Source organism: Semicossyphus pulcher, unplaced genomic scaffold (assembly GCF_022749685.1).
Source record: "Semicossyphus pulcher isolate SPU_LCO1_2020_fin unplaced genomic scaffold, fSemPul1.0.p SCAF_2, whole genome shotgun sequence".
In the NCBI taxonomy this organism is placed as follows: domain Eukaryota; kingdom Metazoa; phylum Chordata; class Actinopteri; order Labriformes; family Labridae; genus Semicossyphus; species Semicossyphus pulcher.
Window position 1 is genome coordinate 15,690,247 of NW_027211693.1, and position 20,008 is coordinate 15,710,254.

The 20,008-nt window shown below is 42.9% G+C and overlaps 1 protein-coding gene across 1 annotated transcript; it reads left to right on the plus strand.

The window, feature by feature from the left end:
• The first annotated feature begins 84 nt into the window (after positions 1-84).
• Positions 85-17,656, plus strand: vimr2 (vimentin-related 2). The gene is made up of 10 exons (XM_069669877.1): positions 85-396; positions 816-960; positions 1,060-1,218; positions 1,386-1,505; positions 5,337-5,432; positions 7,512-7,643; positions 10,301-10,432; positions 13,761-13,871; positions 13,999-14,123; positions 17,614-17,656. Exons 1-10 carry the CDS (start codon positions 287-289, stop codon positions 17,654-17,656), a joined length of 1,173 nt encoding a protein of 390 aa, XP_069525978.1. The 5' UTR covers positions 85-286.
• Positions 17,657-20,008: the final 2,352 nt, after the last annotated feature.

Genomic DNA, 20,008 nt, shown 5'->3' on the forward strand with positions numbered 1-20,008 from the left:
CTTTGTTTTCCACTCAACTCCTGCTCTTTGAGAAATGTGTGTGAGTCAAGTCGTCAGCATGTTACGTACGACAAGAACAACAATGTTACGCTGCGTTTTCGCGCTCACTCTTCAGGTACATATGAAATCGTTACTGTCTGATGTTCACGCTATTATTGGTCTTCTCCTTGGCCCGTGAAAGATCTTCCACCTCAGTGCTACATTCTTAATCATGTCAATATAAAATCCGCGTCTTCGACCTGCTGCCACCATTTGTCTGTTGTGCAGTTTGAACCCATCCGAAGCCATGGCCATGCTCAGAGTGTCGTCTTACCGAAAGCTGTTTGAGGAGGATAACTGGAGCAAAAATGGAGGGATGAGTGTACAGTGTGCAGGGCAGTCCCGCGCCTCTGTCAGGTCAGTGTGGGCCTTTTAGGAGAGCGCTGTAATTTCCAATTTTAAGATATTAAGATGTTGCTGCTATAATCAAGTGAATTCTGCTTGAAACTTAAAGATGTTTTTGATCTAAAGCAAATGTTTGGAGGTGATTCTTGAGTTTACATGCTTTTGCAGCATATATTCCTGTGGAGTGATAACATGTCTTTTGTATGCATGAAAAAATTATGTTATGGCCTACTCTGTGGCAAGTAGAGCTAAATGGCACTAAACTACTAAAATAAAGATGCTGTTTTGTAGTGTAGTTAAACTTGTTTATGTTTTCTGTGCTCTAAATATGGAAAGTAATGCTGTACTGTACTGTGAAGCTATCCCTGACGTTTATATCTAGGATTCCTCAGAGTTGAGTCTAGTCTTTGGAGCTTGCGTTTTCTTCTCAGGGCTAAAGCTGTTGACGATTGTGACTGTGACAAGTTAGACTTTGTAGCTGCCAAGGCGCTCAACAGGGAGGGTCTGAGCCGCTTTGTCCAGGACCGCACCGTCATCGCTGCCCTCAACGACCGCCTGGTCAAACTTATTCAACTGGTGAGGACAAACTGCTCCCAATAAAAAATCAGCTTGGTAATACTCACAATATTCACAGTACCTATGCGTCTTTCTTTATCTCTATTTAATGTCATTTAGGCCCATTGTTTTGAGGAGGAGAATGAGTCTCTTGAATGTCAGATTGTGGAGCTAGAGGAGAAGCTGAGCAGCCGACCAGCCTCCTCCGGCGTCACCTCCACAGTCGCAGTGCCCGACTACAGTCTGGATGCAGTGGTGGAAAGACTGCGTAGGGAGAGGGTAGGGTGTGTCTGCTGCATGTTTCTCTGAGTGTGTCAACATCCAACATTGTTTTTTCTCATAGACAGTCCATTGCACATCTCATCAATTATACTTCAGTTGCACAGTGACAGGCAGGCCTGATGTATAACCTTGTCAAGATCCATCACTGTGTTTCAACCCTGCAGGATGAGATTCTGTGTGACACAGAGGCGCTGCACAAAGAGCTTGAACGTCTGATGACGGAGTGCGAGAAGGCTGCACAGCAGAGGATCCTCCAACAGCAGGGACAACAGGATGTTGCTGAGGTAAAAGCTATAAACGAAAAGCTTCTGACAAGTTAGAGAAAGTCTGGTTTGCAGGAGCAAAGATTATTAAACACTGAGGTCACAGAGTCCCGCAACAAAACAAATACAACTTACATAATGGAGCCTAATCATAGCAGACTTGAGTTTACATACCTTATCAATTAGACTACATTAAGAGTTCATGTGTAGAGTAATTACAGGTTATACATGGTTTCCTTTTCCCCCATTGGGGCCACTTAAACTTAATAGGTTTCTCTTTGTCATTTACAAACAACTTATCACTTCTGTTCAGATAACTATTAACTCCTCATTAAAATAGTAAGTAAGTAATAGTTATTTGCAATGCCTGATCCCGATGGGCCTTTTAAAATACATAAAACCCTACAACAGATACACAAGAGGCAGTTATGCTGTTTCACATTTTAAGACATATATATATAATGTTACAATGTTGGATGTTCAGACTAAACGTGGGTGAAGTTTCAAATCTGTAGGTAAAAGTATGTTGGAGTAATCCCCGGGCTTCTCAGCTCAGTCTGCAGGCTGCTGTGAACGACAGGTTTCACACTGGTTATTCTACACGCTGAGTGCAGCCTCAGCAGGCTTCGGAGAGCTGGCCAATCAGAAGAAAGCAGGCTTGTAGGGGCGGGGTTTCTTAAAGGGACAGAGCTGACTGAGTCGTTTCAGACAGAGTCTGTATGAGGGCCTGCACAGAGCACCAGTGTGAGAAAAATTAGGAGTTTTTTTAACTGTAAAATATGCTAAGCTACTCCACAGGTATCACTGAGTGAAATATGAAGCTTGAAATTAGCATAATACCGCCCCTTTAAAAACATTAAATATTCACTGCTGTTCAATAAAACACCAAATGAATAAGAGTTTTGAGCAATGGCTCCCTTAACTTTGACTTAACTAACTTTGGTCCTTCTTGTGTTAAGCTTTATTTCAAGAAATCACCTCTATTAATTAACCCTGCTACAGAGATTCAAAGCCAACAAACATTATTTACTACCTTCTAACATTTATCCGTCATTTATAAAAGGACACACTGCAGGTTTGATGATGTATTGTAAAGGAAAAAACAAATGCTTCTTGGATTTTCACTCTGCTGTAAACATTAAATCATAAATAATAGTTGGCTGGATGGTCTTTCCTGTCAATGACACAGAAGTGCTGAAAACATCGCACCAAACCAGAGGACTGGTTTATTCATAACAAGATTAGAGATAGTAATGTGAAACTCTTTATATGATTACGCGTATTTACAGAAACTTTTATAAAAATGTCAGGAATATTAAGAGAGAAAGAATGGCCGAAGTTGAAGCAACAGAGGCTGAGATACACTGATGTTTAGATACAAGTCAGGGTAAGGCTCTGAAAACCATTGATCCTACATTTCCCATAATGCAACAAGTAGCATTTTTAATTAGATTGCATTTGTCTTTTGAACTCCACACTTAATAAAACTTTTCCTAGTATTCTTGTGCTGTACTGAAAATGATTAGAGCTTTGTGTTTAATTGTGCTAATGTACCTTCAGCACTAGATGGCAGTGTTGTCAAGCCTCCCCCTGCTCCTCCTCCCCTCAGCCTCCTTGTGAATCAGCTGAAACTGGCCACAGCTGCTCCTCTGTAGCTCTACCACCCAATGGGTGTTGATCTGCAGTCACACAGTCTGGGCTGTTGGCCCACTGCAACCTGAGCCTCAAACTTTTTCTATACCCCCCCCCTTCCTCCTCATCCCCTCCTCTATCACACATGCCAAAGCCCCATCTCCTACCAGCCAGATGCGCAGGCGGCTTTAATTTCTGCCTTACAGATGTAACACAGGCTGTATTACGGAGCCGTAATGTTCCTGCTGGCTCAGTTCTCTGGTTCTGAATTGGAAGCAGCTGCAGGGTGACAACGCTCGGTGGGAAATCGGCAGGGAGGTAGAGGAAGAGCAGAGATGCGGAGGAGAGTAGAGACTACCACACAGCTCAACCCACCACTAGCTGCAGTTCTCTCAACATAATGGCAGACTGACAGTGATGAAACAAGGCACGTTTGATTTGTCTTAAAGTAAACGGCTGGATACTGTGTGCGTCTTTCCTGCCAATTCTGCTCCATTTTCAAGCTCCTGAAATCTCCCCTCTTTATTGTTATTTTTACATTTGGCTGGTGTCTTTTTGATGCAGCAGTCTTTTACATCATCAGACCTCTTTGGCCCCGGTTAAACACAGAAGCACAACTGAAATACGTTTTGCAATAGAAACCAAAAATATACAAGTAGAAGGAAGTGAATGAGGAGGCCAAGTACTCAGTCTGTTTCATGTCTCGTAAATGCTGGAAACGCTAAGGTGCTTTTAAAGGAACAGAGAGTAATATTAAAGGCCTCTATTCCGCCTGCCTCATTGGTTAAAAGTAGGTAATTTGTGTTTTTCTTTGTGCTTTTTTCCATTGGTTGGATTTAGAATTTGATGACGGTTAGTTGGTTGGTTGGTTGGTTGGTTGTTCAACCCCTGTCAATCAAATGTCATCCAATCACACCCACAGAATTTCTGACTTAGAATCCCCCATGAGTTGAGGTGGTACTATCTGCAAGTCCAGAAAAGTATTTGTTCTAAAAGCTTAGCATGCAGTGAAAATAAGGTGTTGGTGCTGTGTTTAAAACCTTTCGCCCAAAAGTGGCTTTGGTTTGGTTAGTTTGGTTTAAAAGTGCTTTGATAAATAATAATACTTTGACTTGTCACTGTAGCGGTCAGGGATCGAACCGCCAACTTTCCGATTGAGAGACAACAGATTCTACCACTGAGCCACAGCCGCCATTGTTAGGCAGGAATGCTGAAGAGAGGCAGGAAATATGAGGAGAAGGGAGTGGGGAATGACATGCAGCAAAGGGCAGAGGGAGGGAGTTGAACCTGCAACCGCTGCCTTGAGGCCTGTAGCCTCTGTATATGGGGCTCCTGCTCTATCCACTGAGCTAAACCAGCGCCCTAGTCAATGGCTTTGTTGTTTTGGTTCACCCTCACAGTCTCTCACTTGTGAAAAAGTTATAGTAAACCCAATTGAAGTTACCTACACAAAACAAAATAGCTGACAGACACAGCTTGTGACAAGTGCAGAATTTTGCATCTAAACAGAAAAGCCCAACCTCCCAGTTATAGAAACCAAACTAGAGCTAAAAGACAACTGAATTCTGACTTAAACTCGTAAGGTTAACGCTAATGTTGCTCTACTTGATGCTAAGAATGGCAACTGGTCCATTGTTAACTTAATACAGTACAGACAAATCAGTGTTGTTTTATGGTCCTGACAAAAATTCAAATTTAAGGGCTTAAAAGTGCTCAAAAATAAGTTTTAAAAACCTGCTGGCTTGAACACAGGCAGCAGTACTTCTACTAACTCCAACGCCGTCCATCAATGACTCTGCTGCCACCCTCCCAGCGAGGATCCACAAGTTCACCCCCAAACCCTCTCTGCGTGTCTCCAAATGTACATGCAGGCAGCAACCGTAATTGCATCCAACACCAATTAATCTGGCTCTTTACAAAGAGTAGATAAGCTAAGACCTCCTGCTGGCAAATGGATTGGTGGACAGGGCTTTTGTGTGGAGTTAGCCTCCTTCTGATCTTCCTCCTCCTCCTCCCCTTTTCTCTGCATTGCGGTGCTGTTCAATGAAACAGGTGGATTTGCTGGTGCTGATGGGTCTTTTTAAAACAGTTGGTCTTTCCAATTTTCTTCAGCCTGTGGTGTGATTTAATTCCCAGACTGCAGTGTTCCTCTCAGACACCTCCATCAATTAACTTCTTTACTTTCAGCCTTGTTCTCTGTTAACTTGATTCTCTTTGCAGGAAGTGGACGCGGTGACAGCACAGTGTTTGGCGCTGAGGGAGCAAGTGGCTATCTATGAGGAGCAGCTGGCTAACATGGAGGCCCAGCAGAAGATGGTGAGACGGAGAGACAGGATATATAGCTGCAGTGTGATGAAACAGGAAGATTTTACAGCCCTGAAAGTGGCTCAAAATGTAGCACTTAGGTCAGACAGGAGTGTTGGAGAAATGCCCAGACTCATGGCGACAAACACAGCTGTGATGACCCCGGTAACCTTGCTGAAGAGCCAAAATCAGCTCTCTCAACAGAAACATAAGGAGAGAGGATTAAAACACAAAATATAATCTCTGAATAGAGCAACAAATCAAGTCCTTACTCAAGTCTCTTAAAGGAATAGTCCAAAATTCTGGGAAATAAACGACTTTCTTTCTGAGAGTTAAGCCCCTTTTAAACTCCCAGTTCAAGCGTGATTATTACCCCTCTTTTATGTTTCGTTTTCTATGTAAAATGCATGGAGGCCGAATGGTGGGGCCTCTGAGCCGGCGTCGGAGGTAGCAACATAGGCGAAACGGCGTCAGTGTAAACGGTGGACCCGGCAGGGCGGAACAGCACCATGTGTTTGCAGGTGAAGCACCCGCTGTTTGTTTACTCCTCGCGCAACACCAGAACGTTATGTGAAAAGACAGACTAGGGCGGCTTTCTCCAGTGTAAAATGGCAAAGGCGGCACAACGGCAGAGCTTCGTTACGCCGCGGTGGCGGAACCGCAGTGTGAAAAGGGCTTTCATTCTCACTGTCTTGTTTGTCAGTTAAATGATGATACAGCCAGCAGCCTGTTAGCTTAGCTTAGCACAAATACTACAAAGAGGTAGCCCCAAAAGGATCTCCTACATGCACATTTAAAGCTAATGAATTTAAAGCCATGTTTTTGAAATTATTACAAAAACTAGTGTTCAAAAATGCCATTATCTGTCACACCCCTATAAACTGCAGCAAGTAACCTACCATAAAACTACAATTTGTCATTTTTGTTTAGATTGCACAGATAAGATATACCATGTTAATAAGTGAACTTAAGAAGGGCTGGTTGGTAACAAAGTTTCCTCCTGCACAGAGCCAGGCTAGCTATTCCCTGTTTCCAGCTAAGCTAAGATAACCAATGAGATAACCGTCTGCTAGCTGGAGCCTTACTGTTTGTCCGGAAAGATGTGTATTGACACAAAAGACGTGCAAAAAAGTGTAAAAAAAATAATAATTATGGAGCTGTTTTATACACACTCAGAGAAGAGAGGAAAAGGCAGACCCGAGTGCAGAAGGGTTTGTAGTGAGTTTTAGGGTCTGCAAACATGGAGACACACTTACACAGACAATGTTATTGTGACATTAGATTACTGGTGGGCGGCTAACAGCTCTATAGTCAACAGCTGTTTAAGTTGAATAAATTTAATTGGCCCAGGTGTCATGATTTTAGAGAATGATGTGTGTGAAAATCTTTATATTTAACCAATGGATAAATGATCTTCTCATGTAACTCCTGGTAAGAAAGTTGATCAGTAGATTTGCCTTAAATTTGCCCGATTTAAAATAGGTAAATTTCCTCACGCATCCTCACACGCCCTGCTCTCTCCACCTTCCACAATATCCTCCATCTCTCCAGGAGATGACAGACGCGCCCCAGCATCAGAGCCGGAGGCTGGAGGCAGCCGAAGCAGGACCAGCTCCATCACTCTGTGTTTTTCTCCGCAGAGCCGAGCTGCCCGGCATTTAACACACTCCCTCTGGGACACGCTCGATAACTCACAGTCCGGGAAATGCGGCTGAATACCAAATGAAAACAGAAGTTCCCTTTGTTTTATTAACTGTTGTTATTATCAGCACTTCCAGATACCCCATATTCCCCTGACAAATCGGCAGCCATGTCGTTATGTAGGAAGGAGGGACAAGGAGGGAAATGTTCGACTGCCACTGCAGCTCTGTAACACTTCATTCTTCCTGAGATCAATGTGGCCTGTTTTTACTAAAGGGGCTACATAATGAAATGTGAAGACATACGTGTAAAAGTAACCAAATGTATGAAGTGTGCAGAGGGGGATGTAACAAAGTACAATTACCTGACCTTAGTTATATGACACTGATGCATGAACAATGTAAATAAACCTCACCTCTGTGTATCTGTGTTTGTTTTGTGTATGAGCAGGCAGTGGAGGGTCTGCTGTACCCGGATGAACACGCGACAGGAGCCGTGGCGGCTCTTAAATTCGGCAGCCCTGACATCACTCCGGCCTTGGATGTAAAGGAGTACTACTGCCAGCTGGCTGAGTGCCTCCAGGTACCACACGCTGCAGCACAAAACACATAAACATGTCAGGAAGTGGAAGCCTTTCACGCTTTACAGTAGCATACCTGCATACATGTTTAGAATCACAATCTTGTGTCTGGCTGCTCATTGAGCCGCACACTTACATGCATATGAATGGACTCAGACAGACCTATTGTATATTAACTAACACACAGTACTTTATGCCACTGTATACTCCTTAAACATTTTAGAGACAGCTATTGATACTTGTTACTTTTCAGATTAAGATATTAGATTTGCTGATTTAGGTTATTTGTATGCAGCATGTAAACAGATCATACAGATCTCAAATTTTATAGCCTAAGCTAATTTGCAAAGCCTGTACCTAAACTAAAACTTTACAAGAAACACACAAGAGATAAAAACGTATCTTTTAAAACAAGCATTTAGAACACACTATAACTTAACAATACATGTTGCAAAGAAACTACAGTATAATGTCTTCAGCCATGCTTTTATCGAAATATAGCGTTTTACTTAATTTCATGAAAAACAGCAAAAGAAAAATATGAATGAATCGCTCTACATTTCAATCCACTACTGTGAAAATAATAGGAAATAATAAGAGCCAAGCCAAGTCTGCTGATTCTCCACACAGGTGCTTTTCAGAAGAAGAGGCCCCAAGCACATGGTGTCATCAAAATAGCTCATTTCCAGCATTTTTTCTACCAAAATGTAGGGTTTGTAGTTGCACCAAAGAGGAAAAACTTTCTTGACCTCACACGGTACCATAACTGTTTAAATCAGTGGTTCTCAAAGTGGGGACCTAGGACCCCTGGGGGTCCCCGAAAAAAGTATAATACATTTATAATAAATTATAAAATTGTGCTGTATCATTACTAACTGCGTGTCTAGATGAGGACCATTTGCGGCAATGAAACAAGCATATTGTGTCCATTACTCTCACCCACGTTAGCTTTGGACCAATAGAAACTGTTATGTGACACATCAAGTCAATCTGTCATGATTCACTCAACTCACTCAGGTCGCAATGAAACGTTCCTGCGGCTGTCTTGGTGCTGTTCATTTTCTGAAAGCTTTTAAGTATAAATGTTGTCAAGTTGAGTCCAAAAGCAATCTGAGTAAAATGAGCCTCTGTTTTAAAGTATGTGGTATTAACATGATTCAATTTAATATGTTTTTCTGTTTATCTCTCTCCCATGGCATCTAAGAGTCCAAATGGTAGTAAGCATAAGCTTAACCGGTGTTACGCGTCCCTTGTCCCAAAAAGTTTGAGAGCCCCAGGTTTAGATGATCAAGCAACGGTTAGACAAAAGACTAAGAACTTGTGTATTAGAACTTTTTTCCTCCTTCCCTTCCCATCAATCATCTCATGACCCCTCAGATTAATCTTGTGACCCTTTGAAGTGTGTCGACCCCTAGGTTGAGGCCTGCTGGACTGAACTACTTAAATGTTAACATTGGGTAAACCTCGACCAGCTCGCACAATAAAAGGACAGATTGCATCTAACATTGTCCTATATAATTATATGTACTGTATGTGACGGGGGCCATTCTGCTGCACAATGACTACTTCTACGATGGATATTACAAGTACATTTTGTTCCCAGTTCTGCAGTAGGATTCTGAATGCATGTTTTTTCTCCTTTAGTCTTATTGCTACTTTTATTAAGGAAAAATTAATCTTCGTACAGACTTTCAAGGAACCAGCTGTGATCCCCATCCTTCTACTGACCACTTGACCTCTGCTGTTTTCACCACATCTCCGTCTGTCCCTCAGAAACTGCCCGCTCAGGTCCAGATGTAAATCTCAACTTTCACAAATCACACAGCGATACTCCCACTTGTTTTCTTTCCCTCTTAACACAACACCAGGGAAGAACTTGAGAATCAGAGGAGCAGTTCTGCACCCGAACAGAATGCCTTTGTCTACCTGTGTGTGTGTTACATATATGTGTGTGTGTGTGTTTTGTGCAAGAAAAGAGGTTCTGCATTGGGGTCAGACTATAGCTCCGGTGGGTCTGACCCCCTCTGGGGCGAGGATGTCTGCCCGGTTCAGAGGTCAGGGCTGTAATCAGACTGCTGGCCGCCTTCCCAGGCTCCTCAGCAGCTCTGGAGTGGACGCTGGTGTGTGTATGTGTGTGTGTCCTTCATTTGAAGGCTTAGCTGAAGGGTATCTGGTGTATTTATATTTTTGTGTGTCTGTTTAGATGTGTAGGTGTGTTTCTTGTTCCCCTAAACCCCATCTATTCACTCTCCCTCTCGCTCGGTCTCATCTCTCGCCAGCTGGACACGGTCCTGTCTGTGCCTGGCTGGCCGCGATTACGTCGCGCAATTGTCTCGATGCTGAAATGATTGCTATTGGGTTTGAACAGTAATGGTGATTGCTGGCTGAATCCCACACACCTGTGCACCCTCATGTTGCTCGTTTCGGCTGCATTTGTTCCATGTAATCAGAAATGTGGTGAACACGAGGAGAGGTTTAACCATCGGTTGATATGAGAGGCTCTGATTGCTCTTTGATCTCCTGTCAAAGTGCACTTAACTGCCCAAAAGAAAGCACTATCTTTCATGGCCGTGAAGGAGAAAGGTCACATATTTATTCTATTTTTTGGTGTCTAAAAATGTTCACAGCTGCACTTACTTGTCATCTTCTGTCTTTGCAGTTCGAGTGTGGTGCGGTCTCTTCCGCTCTCGTTCCCAGTGGTGATGGAAAACAACTGGAAGTGGGAGGAGCTGTGGGGTCAACAGTCAAAGACCCCTCAAAGATAAAGGACGTCAGTGAGCTGAAGATGCTGGTGAGTGGACACCCTCTTTTTGCTCTTACATTTTTAAAGAGTCAGTTACCCCAAATTACCACAAAATGGAATGACAAAAACAAAAACCCCAAGTGACATCTCCAAGTGATCCCTGTCCTTTTTTTCTGCTCTTTGGAATACTCTTATTCGCTTTTGGAGATAAATGAGAGGAATTATATGTTTTGAGGCTATAAGATACGATATGGTACAGTGCGATACGATAAGGTATGGTACAGTATGGTACAGTAAGGTACGAAACGATACAATAAGGTATGGTACAGTATGGTACAGTAAGGTACGATACGTTACGATAAGGTACGGTACGATACGGTACGATATGGTATGGTATGGTATGGTATGGTATGCGATATGATACGATACGATACGTTACGATAGGATACGACACGTTACAATAAGGTACGATACGGTACGGTATGGTATGGTATGCGATATGATACGATGCGATACGATACGTTGTTGTCACTGTAGGAACATTTGCCTTGGACTTGCTGCCGCATTTAGCTGCCTCCACAGTACTACTAATAAATAAAATACAAATAAAAACAAACAACATGTAAACAGAAGTACAAACCTGTGACAACCACAAAAGTCATATATTGCACCCATATTGCACATGTTCCATCCACATAATACATAATATACTGACTATATTTGAAAGTACAGCACGCAGATGGTTAGCTTAGCTAAAGCAAAGACAGGAAACCGAGGGAATCCTGGCTTCTTCCAAAGGTAACTAATCAGATTACCAGCACCTCTAAAAATCTATAAATTACATTTCCTATGCTGTTTGTTTAATTCAAACAAAGTAAGAAGTTTTGGTTTTACCATGAGGTTCTCCGGCTACCTGTTTCCCCTCCCCTCATCTATCTCACGACAAGAAAGCAATAAATGTGTTTCCCAAATCTTTTAACTATTGCTGTATAAAACAGTCCCATGATAACAGTTGTAAGTAATCCAGAGTTATGGGGCTATTCTGTCATGGAAGAAATGTTGTGGTTGAATTATTTAACATTTTTTTAATACTAAAAGCACCACAAATGAATCCAAAACCGTCTGCATGTCTAGTGACATCTACTGGTATGTAAGAAAATGTAATATACTCTCACTTACACACCATTTAAATCCTACTGAATCACATCTCCCACCTCTTTCCTGACAAAGTAAAGAGGAGTCTTACGACCCACAACCGGCTCTGCATCGGCCATCAGCTCTTAAATCAGACGTAATGTTCAAAATGAATGGTTTCCCACAGCAGGCGAGGCGAGCGCAGAGCAGCTGAGTGACAGCAGAGCAACAGTGTGGGAGATCCTGCTGACCAGAGTGTTTACTCTGCGGACACTTTCAGCAGGAGATGTGAAGGGCTTGGCTTCAGCTCAGACAGGATTTATTGCCCTCCGCGTCCTCGGTTATTAAGTAAAGTCTTTCAGAGCGCCCGCCGTGTCATAAACGTCTTAAAACTTCACACACACACTGACTGAAAACTTCCCCTGCAACTGGAAGAGAGGAAATAAACCTTCTCATGTCAGAAAGAAGAAAAATGCCAGTAAAGCAGAGGGGGTTTTGAATTAAATACACATTGAAGTGAGGCTTCAATAAAGAGAGAAACCAGGAGATAATGAGTCAGGTAAAAGCACCAGGTGACTCCAGGAAACAGAAACCACCTCCTCTTTGTTCACATTACTCTTTAACATCAGTCAGTGGTGAGACCAGAGCTAACCACCACATCTGTCACAAACATGGTGGTTTGGTTCTCATTACTGCAGCTCTACCTCCAGCTCTTTAAATAAACACAGAGCCTCTGTAACCACAGCGGAAACATCATCTACTTCTCTCTAGCATGCAGCACACAAGCCTCTGCTCAGTCCAGCCTGACAGATCGGACAGCACGGCCTGATCTGCTCTGTTTCCTCTCTCCGCCTGTGATGGACGCCTCGGGTCTGGTTTCTCACTGAGACACAACATGGCCAAACAAACAGATTGCAGTGAAATCAGCCCTGACGCAGAAATGTATATAATGGAGTAGGCACTAAAGGCCTTCATTCATCGTGCCAGGGAGAACGGAGGAGTGTGCGAGTAAGTGACTCAACCAGGTTGTGAAGGCGTCATCAGCTTGCGAGTTGTAACCAGGTCTTCCTTTGCTCACATGATCTCGCTGACAGACGAGCACGGCCGCCTGGATCCCCGTCTGGCTGTGACAGATAATTGTTGAACTTCTGTGATTGCTGTAATTACTCACGGCAGGACACCACAGCCTGGGTAGTTTGTGGGTGAAGTAAAGAAACCTGTTTTATCAGTGTAGGTTGAGGTGATTGGCGCACTTTAATTTGAATGTATTTATTTTTTAGGGACGTTAGCTGCATCAGTTTTACTCTGTATTGGAACTATGTTAAATTGCATTGTCCCAATCAAATGTAGCACATTCAAATTCACACACAACATTCAACAATACACAAAATAGGTACAAAAAAAATTGTACAAAATTGTACACACGTCGATTGGAAAAAGACCCCACTTTAAACTGGATTTGAACTTAGACTCATTGCCCAATTTCAAGTCTTTTCCATACAGCCAGATGTCGCTTTTACATGTAATAGTCCCATTTAGTTTAAAAATAACAGATCAAGTGTGCTTTGCAGCATTGCTACATCGTTATTGACAACTTGCTAACTCCATGCCAAAGGGGTAAATGGTAGCTCAGTCTGTAGGGACTTGGCTTTGGAAGCGAAGAGTGGTTGGTTCAAGTCCCAATATGGATTAAGTATTAAAATTGGGACTGGTAGCTGAAGAGATGCCAGTCCGGTTCTTGGGCACAGTTGTGATGCCCTTAAGCAAGGCACCAAATCCCCAAACAGCTCGGGGTGCATGTCCGCCTCACTCTGATATCTCTCCATGAAGGCATGTCCATAGGGTCCTGTTTGTGCATGTGTGTGTAGCATGTTCCTAATCACAGAGTGAAAAATCCCCCCTCTGGGATTAATAAAGTATATCATCTTCTTCTTCTTAAAACACAAGGATTCAAAACAACAGTCCGCAAAGCAATGGATGATGTCACAATAGCTACATCCACTTATGCAGTCTATTGATGCTAATGAGTGCTTATGATGCTCCATGTTTGCTAGCACCATAAGCAGCTGAACAGGTACGTCAGATGTTGGTGTCTTGAGCCAAAAAGGAACATGAAAGGAACATTGATGGATTCTCTGGCATCATTACATTCTTACTAATAAGACAATGAAAGAGGAACCTTTGTTTGCAAGTGTATTTTTAATAGATAAAAAAATGCTGTGTGTTGTTTGTATACCTGCAGATTTCAGAGCTGCAAAAGGAGCTCGCTGAGCTGGAGAAGTGCAACGAGGAGCTGGAGAACGAGGTGGAGATGAAGAAGGCTGCGTACATGGAGGAGATTGCTGAGCTGCAGGTCTGAATGTGGACTCATTAATGTGATCATGGACTGTAAAATACCAGTGGTTTGGACTAATCCTGTCATTTAATCTCACACTCTATTCCCACCCCCCTGTTTGTGTGTGCTTCTGTGTGTTATTCAGTGTACTATAGATGAAATGCGGCACCAGGAGGCCGACTTCGAAGCGCAGATGAAGGAGCAGTGTGAAGACTACAAGGTGCTGCTCAGTGAGAAGATGGCCAGAGACATGGAAATCACTGCCTACAGGTCAGAAAGTCTTCTGTAAAGATCAAATGGTGGGAGCCTATCCCAGTCCTCATTGGGGCGAGAGGCGGGGTACACCCTGCACTGATCACCAGTCAATCACAGGGCTGACACACAGAGACAGACAACCTTTCACGCTCACATTCACCTACAGGCAATTTAATTCACCGGTGAACCTAACGAGCATGTCTTTGGACTGTGGGAGGAAGCTGGAGAACATGCAGACTCCACACAGAAAGGCCCACTAAGTCCATGTTCGAACTTGGAACCTTCTAGCTGTGAGGGGACAGCGCTAACCACCGCACCACTGTGCAGCCTCAGCAAGGTTCAAGGCTGCGCACATTAACTTCTTACATTAAGGCTGCCACATTAGGAATAGTTAATCACACACGTCCTTTTGTCCCCTTTTATTTATCAACATGAATCCCAAAGAGTATGATCGTATAAAATAATTTATGATCGCTCTTTTTTGTGACTTTAAATGTTTTTGCCGCAAGGAATTGTGGGAGGGCATTGTCTCCTTTCCTTTCAAGATGAGACAGGAAGTATTGACGCTCCTTTCCTTACCATTTAGAGAACTCAACCAGCTTTATGCAAAATGATGGTCTGTATTCCAATCTACGTAATATAGATCAATAAGAGACTATAAACTGAAGAACAGCTGTATTCAACAGTGTCTTTCAGATCATTTGTTTTAGTGATGGGAGGATATATTGGCGTTTCCTCCTGGGGTTGAATTTCCCTCTATAATTACACTTAAACTCACAGACCCAATGTGCTATAACAGACCATAATGTCCTCATGCTGACCCATTCTCTGATGAAGAGCTGCCATAAATACAGCCCTCACTGTGGTCACTCATACCTTCACAGCTCTCATTCCCCTCTTACATAGAGCTGCAGGATATTATTCTAAAACGAGGCGCCTTTATTTTATGTAACATACAGCACGTTGCAATTAAACCAGAGGAGATAAGACGTGTTTCGGACAGAGCGGTCTGAGTGTTAGGGAGACTGTCAGTCAGTCGGACGAGCTGAGCCGACACTGTGGGGCAGGTGATGGACAGCCGTGTCTGCTGGAGAACATGCAGGTTTTTTATTCCAACAAAAACACCGCTGCAGGTGGTTTCACTGATTAGTTTGTCTTTTCCTGTTTGAGGCGTTCAAGTTCAGTTTTTGATTGCAGTAGAATCTACAGCCTTCCCGTCAACGCCTATGGTAGGGTGTCAGATGGAAACAGACGTCCCCTATAGTTCTCAATAAATTATCACGCTCTCAAACCTGCCGAGGAGATTGATCTGTTTGGGGGCAAACCACATAAAGATCCAGAGATGATGTCATTAGATTTGACTTAGATTAACTTGATGCTATGTTTACGTTTGACATTCTTTACATACTGTATGAACAAATCACAAAGCATGTGAAAAAACACACATAGGAAAGTCTGAATGACGTGTCCATCGTCACCAAATCTTCCTCAACATCAACAAGATATTTCCGCATGAGCATCATGGTGAATAACACAGCGAGTATTTCCTCAAGATCCTGTTAAGTCCACTTCTGCCCAAACATCTCTTGTGCCACCTGGGCATCCGCGTAGATAGTCCTGCAAACAAAGGTCTGACATCACAGGCCAGGAAGCAGCTCCTGAGTATGATGCAGCTTCCTGTGTGTGACCTTGAAGACGTTTGATTGTCGTTCTCTCCTTCCACTGCGGTTGTTTAACCATCTGCCGTCCTGGTATGTGGAGTGACGCACTTCATCCATGTCATCCTGCTGCCACAGGCTTCCTCCGGGGTTCCTCCATCGCCGACATACGACTTCATCTGACCCCCCCTGCGGCCCTGCTGCAGACCTGACCCTCACAATGCCTCATTAGAATGGGCAAAGAGGACCTCACACTGTCAGCGCTGTGTGCTGGGCCTCTGCCAGCTCTTCTCCACGCCAGTTTGTTAATGTCTGCCCTCCCCTTACACACATTTCCAGATTCGCCACAGTTTTAATTCCCTGTCGTTACCCAACAGACTGTCCCAAAGACATTTAAGACGCAGCAAAGGCACACAATTAACCAACTTTTTCTTCCCTTTTTTATTTACTGGATGTTTTTATTTTATCCGTGATTAAAACCATGCATAAGAAATGAAATGGTAGTTGTTTATTCTCTCAGTGCTGGAGAAAACTGTCTGCACAACAGACCCTAATGACCCCGGGCTGCTATCACCGGGTGGCTTATCGTCTGTGAAAGCATCTCAGAACAGTGAAGGCAGATGTTCACGTGATTCACACACTGCTAATGTGAACCATATTACACTGTAACTCAGTCTGCTGTTCACTGTGGTCTGCTCATACTGCTGTGTGACACGGCAACAAGTGGCTCAGCTTCAGTGTGCGATTTGATTGGTCCAAACAAATTGTCTTTTACAGCTGTGAGTAACTGTGGGTGCTAGTTCAAAGCTGCTGTGGTTATGGTATCAGTTTAGGTCAAACGGAGAAGCAAGAGTGTACAGGGTCAAAACCCAGGACGCATTGGCCGTGGGCTCAACTCGCGGTGCTTATAACTCATTTTCTCTTCCCCGTGCTTCCTGTCAATCTTCAGCTGTCCTGTCTAATTAAGGGAAAGGGCAAAAACAATGATAAACTGCTGTGCTTTAAAGCATCCTTCAGCTCATTATTTTGGTTTTCCGGCCAACACGCTACTGTTTAGTTTTACTCTCCCTGCTCTCATCACCAGCATTTCAGATGCACTATAGGCAACTCTTTCCAGTGATATATCTTTAAACATCCACTGCACACGCCTACCCAGAGAAAAAACTGGTTAAAAAGAGAACTAATATCATCCTTAATTTCAGCAAGTCAACAACTTAAAATGAAAGAAAATATTGCATTGTGTCTCCTGAATGGGCAACTTTTTGCTATCCAGTACGTCACATGAACTTTATAAGGGGATGATATGTTTATGATGGGTTTACAACTTGTCTCTGTGGCCACCAATGACAGTACTTGCAGGTTTAAATATATCTACAACATAATAATTTCTTTAAACCTTGCATTTTTACTGCCGCTATCTTGACATCACTAGTTTATTATTTGTCATCTCTGGAAACCAACACTTGTTTTCTCAGGTTAAAAGTCAGATTTATTGTTTAAAAGTCAGATTTATTAAGAAAAACAAGATAATTATTCATTACAAAAATATCATTTTCCCCCTCAAGATCACAGAATAACTATAGAGAACATAAAATGAATGATTCATTCATTGATTAATGACAGAAATAATCAGTAGATTCACTTAAATGATTACTTTTACTTGATTACTTTGTTGCAGTCTTTACATTGGATCTAAACTTGGGTTAGTTTTCTTCACTTCTGCCCCCAAATAAAGAATGAACTTTGAACCCTAATAAATTGGACCAGTGAAAACCAGAAGCAGCGTTACCTTTTAGATCTTCCAGTTGTTAATCTGCACTTTGTGTGTTTATGTTTCTCTTTTTCAGGAGTCTGGTGGAGGAAGAGGAGGAGAGGCTGTGCAACATTTGACTCGAGGCCCGGAGAGTCAGACTGGACGGCTGGAGCACTGCTTGATGCGTCGCCACACACAGATTACTAAATATACAAAAGAAACACATGAAATGCTCACCCAGCCAGCACTAGGATGAAGCTTGAGGTACCAAAGCAGCAGTTTAAGCAGATGTAAACTTATCATGACAGATTAATGCCATCTGGAGGCCTAATCCGGGCCACTGATAACAGGTCGCTGGCAGATGACCCCGAGACTCCAAGAAAGATGGGGCTGTCTAAAAGTGGAGGGAGGACAGGGGCCGTGCGATGAGTGTGTATCCACTCAGTGTCTGGCAGGGACGTTTCCTTAAGTGGGTTTATCTTCACCAGCTCGCTGATATGATTCATAAATGTTTTGTCCCAGCTTTGTTGAACAAATTCCACACAAACACACGCTAGAGCTGTGCGGCCACCTCGTCCATCACTCAAACGTTGTCTGATTACCAGCTCTTAACCTTTGACCCCTTCACTGTTAACCAACATATTGACAGCTCTCCCGTTGGTAACTCAAAGCATCCCACCTTCCCTTTGCTTTTACAGTCATGCGTTCATGTTGGTTTTTTACATATAAGTGCAGAGTGTTGTTTGCTTTTCAAATGGCTCATGAAGTTGTTTCACCGCCGCTCCAACAAAATGAGCACCTGGATCTTTCTACAAGAAAAGCCTGCGTGATTCATCACGTCTGCTTTGAAAAGCAATGTCCCAATTTACAAGGATTCGGTTAAACATTCCTCTGTAATCTTTTCCTTATTTTCTACATGACTTAAAGCTGTCTGTGATAAATCATTTTTTGGTCCCTGCTTCTGCACAGGCGTCAGAGTGTGCTTTAGCTTTAAATTAAATAAAACGAGTTGCTTGAGAGATCACCTCATACTGTGTGATTCCTTGTGTGAAACTCTCATGAGAACTGCTTGTGAATCCTCGGGCTTAAGACTCTCCCCGCACTGTAGAACTATACAGAGAGCGGAGTGATTTATGTGCGCTCGTCCTTTTTCATTCATCTTCGTGCTTAACGTGAGATTTCAACATTCCCAGCTATTAACGATCTCAAAGGCTTGTTAGCTCTGCCATAAAGATGAAAAATGCAGCTAATAACGGATCAGATAAGATTAGCCACACTCAGTGGGCTCGCGGTGATGAGGAGTTAGCGTCTGTAATAATTGAGTACCTCGAGAAAGGGCCGGGGCTCTGTGTCCGCTTTTTAATTGTCCTGACATGAAACATGGCCGGCTCAGGAGGAAGCTGCTGCGTCTGTTTTCTCAGAGTGAAATCAAGACATCAGTGGAGACGAGCCGGAGGACGTCATTTTCCCTCAGCGCTCCATATCTCTCGAATCAAAATCCAGCGAACCACCCAGCGTTCCTGATGTCATGGGACTTCTCTGTCTTTGCCAAGAGAATTGTCTTCCTCTAAGAGCTGTGTTTTCCCTCTTTTATCTTCTCTGCAGGAAGTGCATGAAAAAACTGGACCTGAACAGTTAAATTTAGATCATCTATCCTGCTCTTTTGGATGTGAGTCTTTAAGGAAAAGTGAGCCAGAATTCAGACAGCTGTGCAAGCGAAGAGTTCAAGTAGCATACTTGAAAATCCTGCAGAGAAAAACAACTTAGCCTCATGACCAAGCAGTGAAATATCCCTAATAATACCTGGAAATGAGCATGGGAAGAGAAACAATGTTTTAAGGCCCATTAAGCCCAGAAAATCCCAAACCAGAACAAAACATGACCACTGACTTTAATGAAAACATTTCTCCTCAAAGCCAAAGACATTTGTACATATAAAGAAGTTAACTATCTGTCAGCAGAATACATATAAGATAGAACAACAAGTACTTTATGTATGTATTCGTACACAGTGTTGGGGGTCACATGTTACAAAGTAATCTGTTAAAGTACTTTTTTGTTGTATCGAGTGATGTAACATGTTAGTTCTGTAATCTGTTACTTAGTTATTTTTCCTTAAAAAGTAATCTGTTACTGAAAAAAAATTTCCCTTTTCCTTTTGTCGCCACAAAATGAAAATCCCCGAAGCACTGTTTCTGTTTCTCTCCTACCTTGCACCAGTGGAAGGTAAACACAGCTGTGTCAGTGCGCATGTGTAGCTAGCTAATTCAGCTAGCGAGATGGCAGAGAGGACAGCATTAACCTCGTGGAAATATCCCAACTATTTTGAATTTTTCGGGCGAAAGGGACAAGAACATGACGGTGAATTGTAAGTTGTGTCTGTAGGATAAGTGCTTGTCAGCTGCAAAGAGCTCTACTTCAAATTTGCGGAAGCATCTGCAGCTAAACACAGCTCCACAGCACTGTAATGTAACGAGATACTTTTTAAC

Bases quoted from the DNA above. Each gene is read 5' to 3' on its own strand.
- vimr2 (XM_069669877.1), top strand. From the start codon at position 287: ATGGCCATGCTCAGAGTGTCGTCTTACCGAAAGCTGTTTGAGGAGGAT. The intron at 961-1,059 runs GTGAGGACAAAC...AATGTCATTTAG, and splicing joins TGGTCAAACTTATTCAACTG to GCCCATTGTTTTGAGGAGGA. The intron at 1,506-5,336 runs GTAAAAGCTATA...TTCTCTTTGCAG, and splicing joins GACAACAGGATGTTGCTGAG to GAAGTGGACGCGGTGACAGC.